The following is a 13,870-nucleotide window of genomic DNA, read 5'->3' on the forward strand; positions in this document are numbered from 1 at the left end:
GTAACTTTATTGACAGTTGTCTTTCAAAGAAAACTTTAGCCGTGTATGCGTGTTATACACACACTGATTTACGTACCGGATTCCTATTCTCTCAGGTCAAACTATGTTTTGATACAATGTCCCTGCTCAATGCGTCGGTCTTTCAGTATAGTTTTTGGTATCGTAGTAAGTAGAACCTTTTCAAGTGGATGAAATTAGTGTTTCTTATCGCATCAACAAGACGAAATATTAAAAATTAAATTTATAATCAAGCAAGCGGTTACTTATTAGAGAAAATTTTATTATCAAACATTTTATATTTAAAAAGTAAAAATAACATCAACGATAAATAATCATTACTAGACCGACATTTGATACATTAAGTACATCAAATAACGGTCGCATATAATAATAGTGGACTATTATTGAACTCTATTTGTGAACAATCACAAAAAAAAAATGATTAAGCGGTTCCAGAAACCGAAAATTATAAATAATGAGGAATCCATAGGCAAATTCGAAGTACGAAAAGAATCGGAAATAGAAATTTTAAATGATGACTGTTTAAATTACATATTTGGTTTTCTTCAAATAGAAGATAAAGTGAAGATAGAACGAGGTAATAACAAATAATACGCACCATTTTAAAATGACTCTTCTAATTATCAATTATTGAACTTTAATTCATAAAACATTCATTATTGCAGTATGTAAACGTTGGCAGGAAGTGAGTAAGAATTCATGGAAAAATATCAAAACTTTGAATGAGAATGTCAACGTTTGGGGGTTTAATCCATGTATAAGATCGCCGGAAGAATTAACGTTGATTTTTGAAAAGGTATTGCAGCGGTGTGGACATACACTGACGCACGTCGATTTTTCTTTTCTCAGCGTACAAAATAATGCTTTGCATCACGTTGCGATAATGTGTCCCAATTTGCAATCACTTAATGTTGGGAAATTGAATTTGACGATTCCGCTCGTTGAGATCATGACAGCTAATTGTCAAAATATAAAAGAAATTACATTTACAACATGCTCTGAAGAATGTAATGACTACCAATTGTCTAAATTTTTCTCAGTAAATAAGAAACTTCGTTACTTAAAAATTACTAACAATGAAAACTTGACTGGCAAGTTTTTAGAAAGTTTACCAAGAGATTCTATGCAAACAATCATTATGAATGACTGTACTAAAGTTACATCTCATAATATCGCTCAAGTTAGTGGTTGAATGAAATCTATTACATTTATATTATAAACATAATTCAATACTATTATAATACTGTTATGTTATATTTCTTATGAATAGTTTATTGCGAATTTTGAAAATCTGCGAACGCTATCATTCACGGAAAATCAATATTTGACATTTGATGACTCAACAGCTATAATAGTTTCTTTATCTAAAAATATCGTGGAGTTAAGGCTTGGTGCACTTCTAAAGTTGAATACAAATGCTACCAGCTCGTTGACGAATCTTCAGATACTGGATGTTACTAATAGTGAAGATATATCCAATACTTTTTTAACAGTACTGGCAAAAAATTGTAAAAAATTATTAAATTTAAACTTATCTGGTAATTAAATTGATAATTTTAATTTTTTATACTATATTCTTCAATTACAATATAGAGAAAATTAATTTCAGGGTGTACTCAAATAACTGATGCTGGTATTAACGAAATCAGCCGCCTGCCAAAACTGGAAGAATTGTATATTAAAAATTTGAACAACGTCACGGATCAATCTTTAAAATACCTGCCAAAATTAAAAAGGTTATCATGTGCCTCTAGTGGTAAAATAAGAGATGACGGTTTATGCACGCTGATATCATCGTGCGATTCAATTGAATTGTTAGATTGTAAGCATTGTAAGTGTATCACAAACAATTTAGTAGATTGTGCTATAAAGATTACCAAACTTCGCAAAAATGGCATTATTTTAAAACTTGATGTGCGCGGTACATCAGTGGACAGCGAAAGCGTTAATGACAAATCACCACTTTTAGACTTGCTTTTACCATCAACTAATAGTTCTGGTTCAAATTGGTATTTTCATGACTATGGATTTCATACTTATAACGACGATGACGATTAAAAATGTGTTTTCTTACAAAAATCATTAGAAATAAAAATTTTCTAGTAAAATATGATTTATCATTTCGCGATTCAATGGAATCGTTACACTCTAAACCTAAAGTTGAAAATCAGGAAGTGAAAAGATTAAAACCTACATTTTAAACTTTATGAATGTTAAAAAAGTGATTGATATCCTCAAATGATAGCATTACAATTAAGTGTAAATCTGTAGAATTGATTTGCATAAAGATTAAAATCCATCAATTAATTCTCTGTGAGGGTACCATTTACTTTTAAATAATTATAAAGTTTAAAATGTAGGTTTTAATCTTTTCACTTCCTGATTTTCAACTTTAGGTTAAGAGTATAGATTGTAACTATTGCAAGAATATCACGATTAATTTGGTAGGCTGCATGCTACAAAGGCTACCATACTATTATGATTTTGATTAGTTTCCTGATGTACATTGTTGACTATTGATTTATGAATATCATGAGGATTACTTTGTGCAATAATACAGAAATAAAAATATACTTCTGCTTAGAAGATTGACATAAAGACCTTTTATAATATACTTAAATTGATGTATATAACGTTGAAAGTTTATCCAATACAAGACATCATCGAAATAACCGTTGCACTCTATACATATATATTATTTTTATATATCAATAGAAAAGTTTTTATCTCGTAAGTTATTGTTCATGACTGATTAATTAAATACTTACAGCAAAAATGCATAATTGATCATCAATAAGAATCTTAATTAACTTCAATAAACATCATCTATATTTATTAAAATTACATTTTGAATGATAATTTAATCGTATAAGTACTTAATACTTTCTTGCTCAGTAAAAATAACAAAAGTTTGTTCGAATTTCTCTTTTTTTTTCTCGTATGTCATTTAGCTATATTTTTAAATAAATAACCTTATCTTAAAAGTAATTGTCAGGTTTTGCAGACCACGCTTGGACACTTCAAAATCATTGTACCCGAAAGATTTTAATCTAATCAGGTAAGGCATTCTAAAGTACAACGAATCGTATAATTAATTAAGCTGAGAATAGAGAATAAAGGCACCACGTGACATTTCTCTACTTGAAAGTTCGAAAAGTAATTTACTAATTGAATCGATATGTGTGTACACATGCAAAGATCACGTTCAAATTCTTTTGGTTTTATCAATTGAATAATGCCATCTTGATCTAAGTATTGCCAATAATTATCCGGGGATTAATCGAGCATTGATCATCGTCGAAAGAAGACGGAAGTTATTAATGCCACTCAGGCATTTATAAATCGACAGGTCATTCCCCTATTACATTTTTATTTTCAATTCTTATGAAATATAATCAAGGGTCACGACAGCGCCGCGCTGGCAAGAAAAAGTACGAAGTACGATTTGTCGACGGCGCAACCCTATATACTTTGAAATTAGGTTTTCTTAACCTTAAAAAATCTCGAGAGCATTTAAATCATTACTATTGCGCGTATGCGCAATCTGTTGGTATCTACTTGAATATATTAACCTAATCTTTCATGATTAAAAAGATTCATCCAAAAATATTAAGTTATTAACTTAATATTGCAAGTTGAAAATTTGCTCGGTATATTTCTTTTCGTTCAGAGTTTCCATCCTCTCCCGATTTTTTTCGTATCTTCCGGTCACGTGACTTCCGGTGAATATTATATTAGGTATTATACACCAGTGGTTAAAGTGGTTCATCTACTTGACCGGCATTCGTCTGCTACTCGGCGACACACGCAATTATATGCATATAATAATACTATACGATTATATGCGCGATGCGATCAATGTCTAAAGCAATAGTAGCTTATTGTCTATCGAATAGATCAAGATTTCATGAAGTGCAATAGCAAGGAGGATATGCTTTGTAAAAGATGTGGAATCTCCCAAAAAAACTTTTTTCAAAAGTGAAAACCTTGGCAAGAAAAATACTAACAAACGTAGTGAAATCTCTAAATATTAAAATGTCAAGTAAATGTTTTTTGCTATACGCATTAAGATATAAAATTAAAGTTAAAATTAGTTTTCCCAAAAAATGATATCTTAATGCGTATAGCAATAAACATTTACTTGACATTTTAATATTTAGAGATTTCACTACGTTTATTAGATTACTATTACTTTTTTTTGCCAAGGTTTGCACTTTTGAAAAAGTTTTTTCGGAGATGAAATATAACGAGAAAAGCTTATGTTCTATCAAAATATTTTTTGTTCCTCGAAGGAGCATGAGTGCAATTCACCTAAAAAAAGTAATTTTTTAGCTAACCTTAAATTTCATAGGCACAATATTAATTACTTTTAAAATGTCTGTATTATACCTCCACATTAAATATTTATTAATAAAATTTGAAATTTATACTACATGAATCAAAAACATTCGAATAGGTGACGTGTAAATAAAAGTTGGCGATTCGCATACAACGTGAGAATAAGATAAAGAACAGCTAGAGTTTGACAATAACCTGGCATTCCAGAATAATTATACAAAAGTTATTATCATTATCCTGAACGAGACGTCTTTAAAGGGTCCTTGGTGTGCCGGCAATTGCCATACGTAAAGATGAAACGTATTCATTCAGATGTAATTTTCTTGGCCTTTCTGGAATCTATTAAAATACATTCTATTTATTATTTTCCTCAAAACAACTGTAGCGCCGTGTTAAAAAGATTAAATCTAACTGGCCATACCTGGAAATATAACAATAATGCTTCAATTGACTGGCTACGCGTGCAAATTACGTATGATAACGCTATAATCACTTTTCGATACATCGGAATTATCAGTTGATTAATCCTAGAGGGAGAAAGAGAATCAAATCTTTATGGAGCACTGAATTTAATACTTTGTTGTTGTATGATGTAAATTGAAAATATAAACATGTTATTGCTACTTTCAAAATATTTTTGTTCCTCGGCTCTGAATGAATGAATGATTCAATGTTTACGTTAAAAAATGCAAATGAAAACGTAATGTCATTATCTTACAATAAATTAATAAGCATCGGTGTGCGTAGAATCTGTCAAAAGTGAAATTAATGTAATTCGCAGGCGAGATGCAGAAATTCGAAGGCGACACCAGAAACGCGCAGACCGGAACCGATGACTACGATCCCGAGGAGCACAGACCTCCAGAGCAGCTCACTACGTGCGCACTTGCCATTTTCAGCGAACTCGATTAATCTCATGTAAAACGTATCATTATGCACGTTTCAATCTTGAATTTGCAGTGGCACCTTCGCCGTATTCATGCACCTCATAAAAGCCGCGATCGGCAGTGGTATATTGTTTTTACCTTACGCTTTTCGAAGAACTGGATATCTCGCGGCTATCTTGTGCAGTATTTTCATCGGGACTATAAGCATTCACACGGCCGTGATAACGGTAAACTATGCACGTCTTACTTCCCCATTCTATTACCTGTTCCTCTAAGTGCACCAAGCTACCGGCTTGAATTTTGACGACCTGAGAAAGTTCGCGCGCGCGCGCGCGTTTAGAAAAATTCGATCGAAAAGCGCAACACCAGATCGACTGCATAAATATAGAGAAAGAGAGCGTAAGAACCGAAATATCAGAGTACAAAGAAAGCCGATCCAATCGGCATCCATATCAAGCTTTGTGCGCTTGGCTCAAGGCCCGCTTACGCGCGACTCCTTGAAACCAGTTTTTCTTTCTCTTCTATACAACGCGTGCGCGCAACATGTTATATACCTATATCTACAGCGACAGGAGTTCACGTGCCCCTTGCGTCGACTCGCGTGAGTTGCAGGTGCAATGCTGCCAGATCCTGTGCAAGCGGTCGCATGTACCCTCGCTGAATTTCGCCGAGACGGCCGAGGCCTCGTTCAAACTGGGGCCCGAGCCGTTTCGAAAGTACGCCGGCGCCTTCGCCCTCGCCACCAACGTCATCGTCTGTTTCGTCCAGTACGAGACGGCGGTCGTCTACTCGATCTACGTCGCTTCGTCCTTCCAGCAGGTGAGCGTCGATGAGTGGGTACATAAGTATGTTATCATTTTTTTTTTGCGAGGAAAGCTGTCATCGAGATATACATTTTTCGATGGAATTCGAAATTTGCGATAAAAAAAACAATTAACGTAATGCAGTTGCGCGTTATCTCGACGAGAGAAATTTCAAATAAATAGATGCTTGACGTCGTCGGCATTAAACAGAGGTTGACTTATCGATCGATACGCGAGACGAAAATTAGCTTTGTGCCCTATACTTATCAGCGACCACGACGGAATAGTTTGGAAACCGGTATTCGATCGAGTCTCCGAAAAAAATTTTCGCCAACAAGTTCGCAAACTCATAGTAATTTCAAATTGATTTTGGGCTCCGAACGAATAAAAACCTCCGGTTGGGACTCATAAGAAAATTACAGCAGATCCTTAAGTATTAATTTCCATTTAATTTTGGGCCGCGCGGCTGAATAAAAATTTCACTCCCCAGTATGTACCGCGCGGTGCAAGAAAATTATATCATTAAACGTACGCCGACGGAATAAACGATGCCTTAAATGGGACTTCAAACAGGTTATGAAATTGCAGAAATAAGTCGAAATTCGGTCTCGATGCTCATGGCGGTATGGAGAATAGCAGGTTGTGTCCTTGGCCGCGAAGGGTTGTGTGCGGATGTGCGCGTTTACCCACGCGCGACCACTGTTCGGCCTCGATCGCTCGTGTTGTTTTCTTTTTTCTTCGTATTTTTTTTTTGGAGAATCCCGGAGACCGCGGATTCTCCATCCGTTGGGTTCCTTAAAACCATTGAAATATGCATACCTACAATCTTTTAGGACTTGTTGTTCAGTTCTAGGGAATCCCAAAAAGTTTGTATTCAGTTTCAGTTCCTGAATGGGCCGCTCGTAAAAGTGTAAACAGGAGACGCGGAAGTGTCTGTAGATGGCAGAGACCGAGGTCGTGTTGAGTAACTGTCACGTGAAATGATGCATATTATTGAGAGTAGGGTACTTAAAAATAAATTGCCAACCTTAGACTTTGTTATGAATATTAGCTACCATGCTCTAGTTCGAAAATATCGTTGTTGTTGCAAATAAAGTAAAATCTAAAAGAATAATTTAAGAGTGACAGCTCGATTTCTAATTAATAAAACAGTAATAAATGATTATTTAATCAAATTTGCATAGCTTCTGCACTATAAGTTTCGTCAATGATTTCTCTTTTTTTTTCTTTTTTTTTTGATCAAAGAAAATATTAGCCTGGAAAACAATAGCGGAAAGTTTAAAATAAATTGGCATGTATTATATTATTATATGTTGCAAATTAAGAGTCGTTTCACCGCTTAAAGTAGCCTTCTATGATGAATTTTATATTGTGGATTTCGAATTTCAAAACAGCAAAAAATAAGGAAGCGCAGTAGCGTATTATGGAAATCTTACTTTCTTAGCGTTATACTTTTTCTTTTTTATTTGTTTTTTGATATCACACGTTGGTTTCTTCATAAGATGTCGAATTTTACACTGACTGGCAATTTGATGGAAAGAAACAATAGAAAGTACAAAAGCTAAATTAAAATGTTTAAAAATTATTCACCGGATATAGTATGTACATACCAGATTCCTCGCATATACGATGATAAGTGCACTGTGTTAACGTAAACATGCTTGGTATTGACAGTCTCTTATTCAGAATATGAATACGCATTTCTGTGTATACAGTATGTGAGAATAGCCAGTATATAAACCAGTATCTGATCGAAATCAACCATTTTTGGACATTCTCGTAGCATTTTTGGAATAATACATTTTATATTTACTGAAACTTCTATTTTGTAACCTGCCTATATATATATCTCATCACATGTTTATGTTATACAAATTTGTATAGTAACATTGCATACATTCAAAAGTATGTTTAATATTTTATAAAATCATATGTATATGAACCATTAGTTTTTATTATTTGTTTTTAGATTCTTAAATATTTTAAAGAAATCACTTGAAAAAATAATGTATTCAAAAATATTTACTCGATTATTCATCTTCATTCAAATGCAAAATGTAACGATCAGTGCATGCTTCGTTTTAAAAATACATTGTATCGTGCGTGTTTGTTTGTTTGAAGTTTAACGAATGCTTTAATCATTCTGTCTTCATTCTTAAATACACCGTATTAAACCGCAACTGTTCAAGTGCATTGCAGTAATGGAGAAAGTTAAAGAGTCGTTCGTAATATTCCAGGTTACTATTTTTGTATCGATCCAATTACATCGCTTCTGTTTGGCGACGAAGGTCGACGACAGGATCGTTCCAAAACCATATACCTATATATATATATATATATATATATATATATATATATATATATATATATTCTTTTAAGCAGATTTGAATTTTAATAGGATGACCACAGCTTTAATAAAATTTATAAATGAAAGCTTTATCATAGTACATTGATTAGCAATAAAACACATGATTAATATTCATTCTCATGAATTATTAAAGAGAATCGTACACCTATAACAGAAAAATGGACACCTTCACCTAAAGAGTGATCCTTGACAAACAATAAAAATTCCAAATCTTATCTGGGGCTGCGCATGTAGAAATAATTCATAATTCAATGATTAATTCTCAGGTGTTTGAGTATCTTTCCGGATGGAACCACCAGGACGTGCGAATCTACCTCCTCGTCTTTCTGCCAATATTTTGCGCTCTGTCGCTCATCCCGAACTTCAAGTACCTCGTGCCCTTTACCATAATTGGCTCGATTTGTCTGCTGCTGGGATTTTGCACCACCTTGTACTACATGATAGACCAGTTCCCGTCGCCAAGCCGACTTGAAATGTACACCGACATCGAGCACCTGGCCATCTATTGCAGTGTCTTCCTGTTCGCTGTACACAACATGTCGATGCTCATGCCTCTGGAGAACACGATGCGCCACCCCCGCAGGATGGGACTCGTGTTGGGCGTCTCGATGATCGTCAACGTCATCGTCAACGTGACCTTCGGTTTTCTGGGTTACAATAAGTATCAAAACGCCTGCGACACGGTCATTAAGAATTTGCCGCTCGACGAGTTGTAAGTCTTTTACGATCTTGCAACATCTTTTTTATTATTAAAAAAAGATCGTTGACATTGTATTTGCAATCAATGATAAGAGTGTTTGAAGGCGCATTGAAGATGAGGAAAACGTGAGCTTTAAGGCTTGTTTGATAAATCGGACGTGGTCTATATAATGTGTATCTACAAGCAATGTCAGTCTTATACAAATTAATTGCACTGAACTGGTGCTTATGAAATTCAGTCGTAACTTTTTTTGACGATAGCCTATATTTTATTTTGGAGATAAAATTCAATGTAAAGTGTCATAGGTATACGTTTATGAAACGTATTTATTTTGATTATGAAACTCATGGATTTCTTATTTCTATTTATCTAGTTATGAAAGGATATTTTTATCGTAAGCTTTTTACTTGCAACGACTCTTTATCTTTATCTATATAAATATTTTGATGTTGAAAATGGATAAGCTATTCTTTATACGTTTATTCTATTTATAGTTAAAAATGCCTCAAAATCTTCGATATTCTCAGATAGAACAATGATGACGAATTCGTTAGAGTTATTAAATCATTCATCCGATGAAAATGTGTGTTACATTTTATCACGTAGCTATTCACAGTTTCTAACTACGTAAATCATTAAATCATTAAATCATTATAAGGTTGTCGTTTCATCTTTATGTTCCAATGAAGTTTAATTAGGCTGAAAAAACGTTATACAGATGGTTGATAAAGCATATGTCAAATTATGTCAGATGATGAGACCTCGTTGTACTTTGCATCATAAGACTTTAGATGACAATAACAATTATTCGTGGATGTAGACATCTTTAATATTTTTAACATCTCCTAGTTTTTGGAAAAAAATCTGGTCGAAATCAATATAGCATTGAAGTGTCAAAGCTATAAATTTTTAATTCTTACCATTTAATTTTGTGATTCATAGAGAGTGAGGAAGCGTACGTGCTTTCGACCTTAGCATTGGCAGTTCATTCGCTTTAATGCACCAGGGATTTCTATTGTTAATTCGAAACTCGTTTTGGTTCACCTTGTTATTGCTTAGCTTGCACACAGTTAATCAAGGATTCTTAATTAAAACTTCCGCATCTTCATGGGTGTCCTCCAATACATGTTAAAAATTGGCCGTTGTACGTATAAACAAAATATTTTTGGAACACTTTCTTTTCAACTGTTAAATATAGTTATTATTGCGATATTTGTTTAATCATTCATCAAAGATACAATTGAGCCAGAAATACACTTATTCACGGAGATGTCTCATGTCTTGGACGCGTATGGACTTTGAAAACAGTAGTTACGCTCTCAATAAAGCGAAGTGACAAATTTTTGGGATTCAAAGCAAGTGCCCCCCCAAAAAAACGTAAAACGTCTTTTGCAATACTTTGCAGGCCCGCGCAGATGGTGAAGGTCGCAGTTTCGCTGTCGGTGCTACTGACGTACGGACTTCAGTATTACGTACCGATCACTATTCTATGGCCGATGATCGCGAAGAGAATAGGTAATAAGCGCGTCTACGAAACATTTTTTCGTCTGGGTGGAGTCATCGCCTGTAGTAAGTTACATTAACTTAGTTATCGTCATTTTTAATGCAGAACAAATGAAAACGATGTTTTGTCGCGTCGAATATGAACTTTTGTTTTTAAAGCATAAGCCGTAAACCGAAGGATATGACATCAAAAGCTTTTTAATTCACAAGTGGAACAATGAGAACAATTCTCAGTCAAAGTAAATTTAAATTCTCATCATTTCATACCAATTACACTCACTCGCGTCAACAGGAATGTTAATTTATCGTTTCCTTCAAAAGTTCCCGAACATTTGCAAAATAATTCGTGGATCCGAGATACGACGAGCGCTGAAAGTTTGAAAAAGTGTCCGTGAAATTGGTCAATCCCCTTTACAATAGAAACCACTATGCGTAGCGAGCAAGTACGTCGTGCGAATAACACATTATTGTTTTGCGAGCAGCTTCGCTGGCCATAGCGTTGCCGCATTTGGCGCAACTACTGGGCTTGTTTGCCGCGCTGAGCATGACAACGGTAATGTTGTTGATTCCCGCGATGATCGAGATCACGACCAAGTGGAACGACCCAGGACGAGCCAGGCATTATCTCATGCTCGTCAAGAATGTCTTCATCCTATTTGTTTGGCTGATGATTATGGTAATGCTCGTTTTACTCGTGTGTACACGCATTATATTTGTTGCGGAATATGTTAGGTAATAGCTTTATTGTATTATTTACTTTGTAGAGGTTTGGCTATTAATTTTTTTAGGTGTTGAATGTATATCAAATTTTTATTCTTTTTAATGGCGTTGAAAAGCTTACGCGCATCAAGTATATTTTTAAATTGATTTATATTAATTAACAAGATTAATCATTCTTCAAAGAACTGCAACCAAAAACCTTTATTTCGTGACTTTCACAAAATACAATTACGTATTTCATGCAAACGTAACGTGAGATTAATCGTTCATAAAGCAACGAAAGATAATAAATTTGAATAATGAGATTCTTAAGAGTTTATTCATAGCATCTCATAAAATTACGATGAAATTGCAGCTTGAAACTTATTCTGTACCATGAATATTTTATCAATAATTAAGTACTTTTGTTAAAGCACAAGGCAAATTTAGTGATAAAAATTTGTAAAATACATTATGCAAATTCAGATAATTAAAATGTTAGCTATAGCCAAGTTTTGCATACTTAATAAAACGATAGTCATTAAATAAAAATTACTACCTTTATGCATTTAAGAATTTATAGAAAATAATTATCCGTTCGAGTAATAATTATTAATTTTAAAATATTCATGCACCGGAAATGAAAAGGCCATTTTATATCTTTACCACCCGCCGTGATATGAGTGGGTACAAAAATTGAAAGTAAACGCGATAAATATGAAACAAGCATTATACGCGCGAGAAAAACGCTACCATCATTCGATGAAAATCTGATCGGCGGCACTGCTTTATATCTAACAACTGATTTACTTATACTTCTGATCCCACTAAGCTCTAGCGATGTTATCCGTATACAAGACGATTTTTAAGCGATCGGTTTCTTGAATTCTAAAATATCGCATGATTGACTAAACTAATGCACTTAAGTCTAGTATGCTATTCACATGGTCAGTTCATGAAACTGTCTTATCTATCTCCAGACTTGCTCGGTAAATTCCTAATTTTAAGTCAAGCGTTTATTCAGCGTGATTTTACCTTGCGAATGATTGCTGTGTTTGTCTCTTTGATAATATCAGCCTTGAGAGTCTGAAAGAGAATCCTGCAAAGTAAATATGTGTGGTAAACACAATAAAAGTCATCAATCATTCGTTGGTAATATTTTAATTTCTGCAAATCCTTGGTATACAGTTCAATGTATTTGCTGCGAACATTTTTTTAAAAGTATAGCTATAACAAACGAATTCTCTACACTAGACATACATATAGACATATGCTGTAAAACTGTCAATTTAAGCAATATCAAACGAAAAAAAAATCAAAACATTCCTACGTGTTTATGCTCGCGTGTTTATGTCAACACGTTCCATGTGTACAGGTTTTCGGTACGATCGAGAACATACGGGATATCTTGCGCGAGTACAGCGGCGCCGAGGATCCTGACGCGGCGATCTGCGGTTAGTCGACTGCAGCTGCGTCACACCACCACCTTCCGGCACTTTCTCTCTCTCCCTCTCGCGACTTCGCGAGGCTTCTCGAGCCGCGGCGCCAGCGTAAGGGCCGGTATGTATGCGCGAGAACTACGCAGTTGCCTTTCGGAAGAATTATTGCAGATGCCGCGATTGCGCAACGGGGGAATACGTATACAGGAAGCGCAGGGATTCGCGCTAAATCCGATCTTTCATCGGCGAACTGCAGCAGCGCGTTTCTCGAGTCCTTGCGCGAGGTCTGCATGCAATTATATTACAGCTCTGAGTGTCTGAGTGTCGTGTTTATAATGACGAAGAGGGAGATTTGAAGAGGAAGACGCGGAATGTGCGTGTAAATGTTTGCAAAAATAATAAATTTGTAGACGCGACGCGTTGATTGTGCGGACGATACCTTTGTCGAGATTGCGTATCTTTTGTATACTGCGGACGAAGCTAAATGAAAAATGAAATCTCGGGTTTTGTCGAGGATACGCCGTTTTCCTTTCCTTTTACTGCGCCGCAGCTTGTGCTGCGCGAGTATTGAACGAGACTGAAAGTTAGTTTGCAGGATCGTTGGGTCCTTCTGTAATTACTTTTAATGGCTATAGAGAAATTCTCTCGGAGAATGATTTTGCTTAAAGTTTATGCTGCGTCTGTTATACATTTCCAACTTGTTGTGAGGAGTGAAAATCGTGTATTGCTCAACTGCGCTTGTATAAATGAAACAATAAAAGTTATATAACGATTAGATGTCCGTTCTTTTTTTTATGTACAGCTCTCATAACAATTTTTCAGATCTTTTTAATTGCTTTGATATGTGCTTTGTCACGACAGTGCGTTGTGTGGACGTTGTTACACTGCCTTGCTTTGCTTTGCTGGAAAGATTTCTTACACACTATATCGACATGCTAATCGTTTTTCACTAGATGTCGAATAATTGCTGCCTTTTATACAATGTGCAGTTAACTTTTATAGCTTCTAGGCATAGTAGCTTCTGTTTATTAGTTTTATCATTGTTATTGATAAAATTGAGGAAGAATGTAGAAATTGTTCTCTCAACGTTAATTGAACTTTAATTTGTTTCT

General features: G+C 34.8%; 2 protein-coding genes across 4 annotated transcripts; both read left to right on the forward strand.

Moving 5' to 3' along the window:
- The first annotated feature begins 438 nt into the window (after positions 1-438).
- LOC100678998 (F-box/LRR-repeat protein 14) lies at positions 439-2,079 on the forward strand. The gene is made up of 5 exons (XM_032598120.1): positions 439-598; positions 687-1,201; positions 1,292-1,529; positions 1,631-1,852; positions 1,952-2,079. Exons 1-5 carry the CDS (start codon positions 439-441, stop codon positions 2,077-2,079), a joined length of 1,263 nt encoding a protein of 420 aa, XP_032454011.1.
- Positions 2,080-2,974: 895 nt separating this feature from the next.
- LOC103317950 (proton-coupled amino acid transporter-like protein CG1139) lies at positions 2,975-13,535 on the forward strand. 3 transcript variants are annotated; one of them, XR_513113.4, is made up of 8 exons: positions 2,975-3,079; positions 5,141-5,237; positions 5,320-5,473; positions 5,859-6,065; positions 8,684-9,129; positions 10,523-10,686; positions 10,780-10,859; positions 10,942-11,042. XR_513113.4 is itself a non-coding variant. In XM_008218476.3 (8 exons), exons 2-8 carry the CDS (start codon positions 5,146-5,148, stop codon positions 12,776-12,778), a joined length of 1,341 nt encoding a protein of 446 aa, XP_008216698.1. In that variant the 5' UTR covers positions 2,975-3,079; positions 5,141-5,145; the 3' UTR covers positions 12,779-13,535. The 3 variants fall into 3 exon arrangements, 2 of the variants coding, with proteins under 2 accessions (XP_008216698.1, XP_008216699.1); XM_008218476.3 differs by lacking the exons at positions 10,780-10,859; positions 10,942-11,042 and adding exons at positions 11,103-11,296; positions 12,695-13,535; XM_008218477.3 differs by lacking the exon at positions 10,942-11,042 and having other exon boundaries at positions 10,780-10,869.
- The last annotated feature ends 335 nt before the right edge of the window (positions 13,536-13,870 follow it).

This window comes from Nasonia vitripennis, chromosome 3, assembly GCF_009193385.2.
Source record: "Nasonia vitripennis strain AsymCx chromosome 3, Nvit_psr_1.1, whole genome shotgun sequence".
Lineage (NCBI taxonomy): Eukaryota > Metazoa > Arthropoda > Insecta > Hymenoptera > Pteromalidae > Nasonia > Nasonia vitripennis.

Excerpts from the sequence above, each read along its gene's own strand:
- LOC103317950 (XM_008218476.3), top strand. The coding sequence starts at position 5,146 with ATGCAGAAATTCGAAGGCGACACCAGAAACGCGCAGACCGGAACCGAT. Across the intron at positions 5,238-5,319 it reads CCTCCAGAGCAGCTCACTAC|TGGCACCTTCGCCGTATTCA; the intron begins GTGCGCACTTGC and ends TTGAATTTGCAG. Across the intron at positions 10,687-11,102 it reads GGGTGGAGTCATCGCCTGTA|CTTCGCTGGCCATAGCGTTG; the intron begins GTAAGTTACATT and ends TTTTGCGAGCAG.
- LOC100678998 (XM_032598120.1), top strand. The coding sequence starts at position 439 with ATGATTAAGCGGTTCCAGAAACCGAAAATTATAAATAATGAGGAATCC. Across the intron at positions 1,530-1,630 it reads AACAGTACTGGCAAAAAATT|GGTGTACTCAAATAACTGAT; the intron begins GTAAAAAATTAT and ends AATTAATTTCAG. Across the intron at positions 1,853-1,951 it reads ATTGTTAGATTGTAAGCATT|TGGACAGCGAAAGCGTTAAT; the intron begins GTAAGTGTATCA and ends GCGGTACATCAG.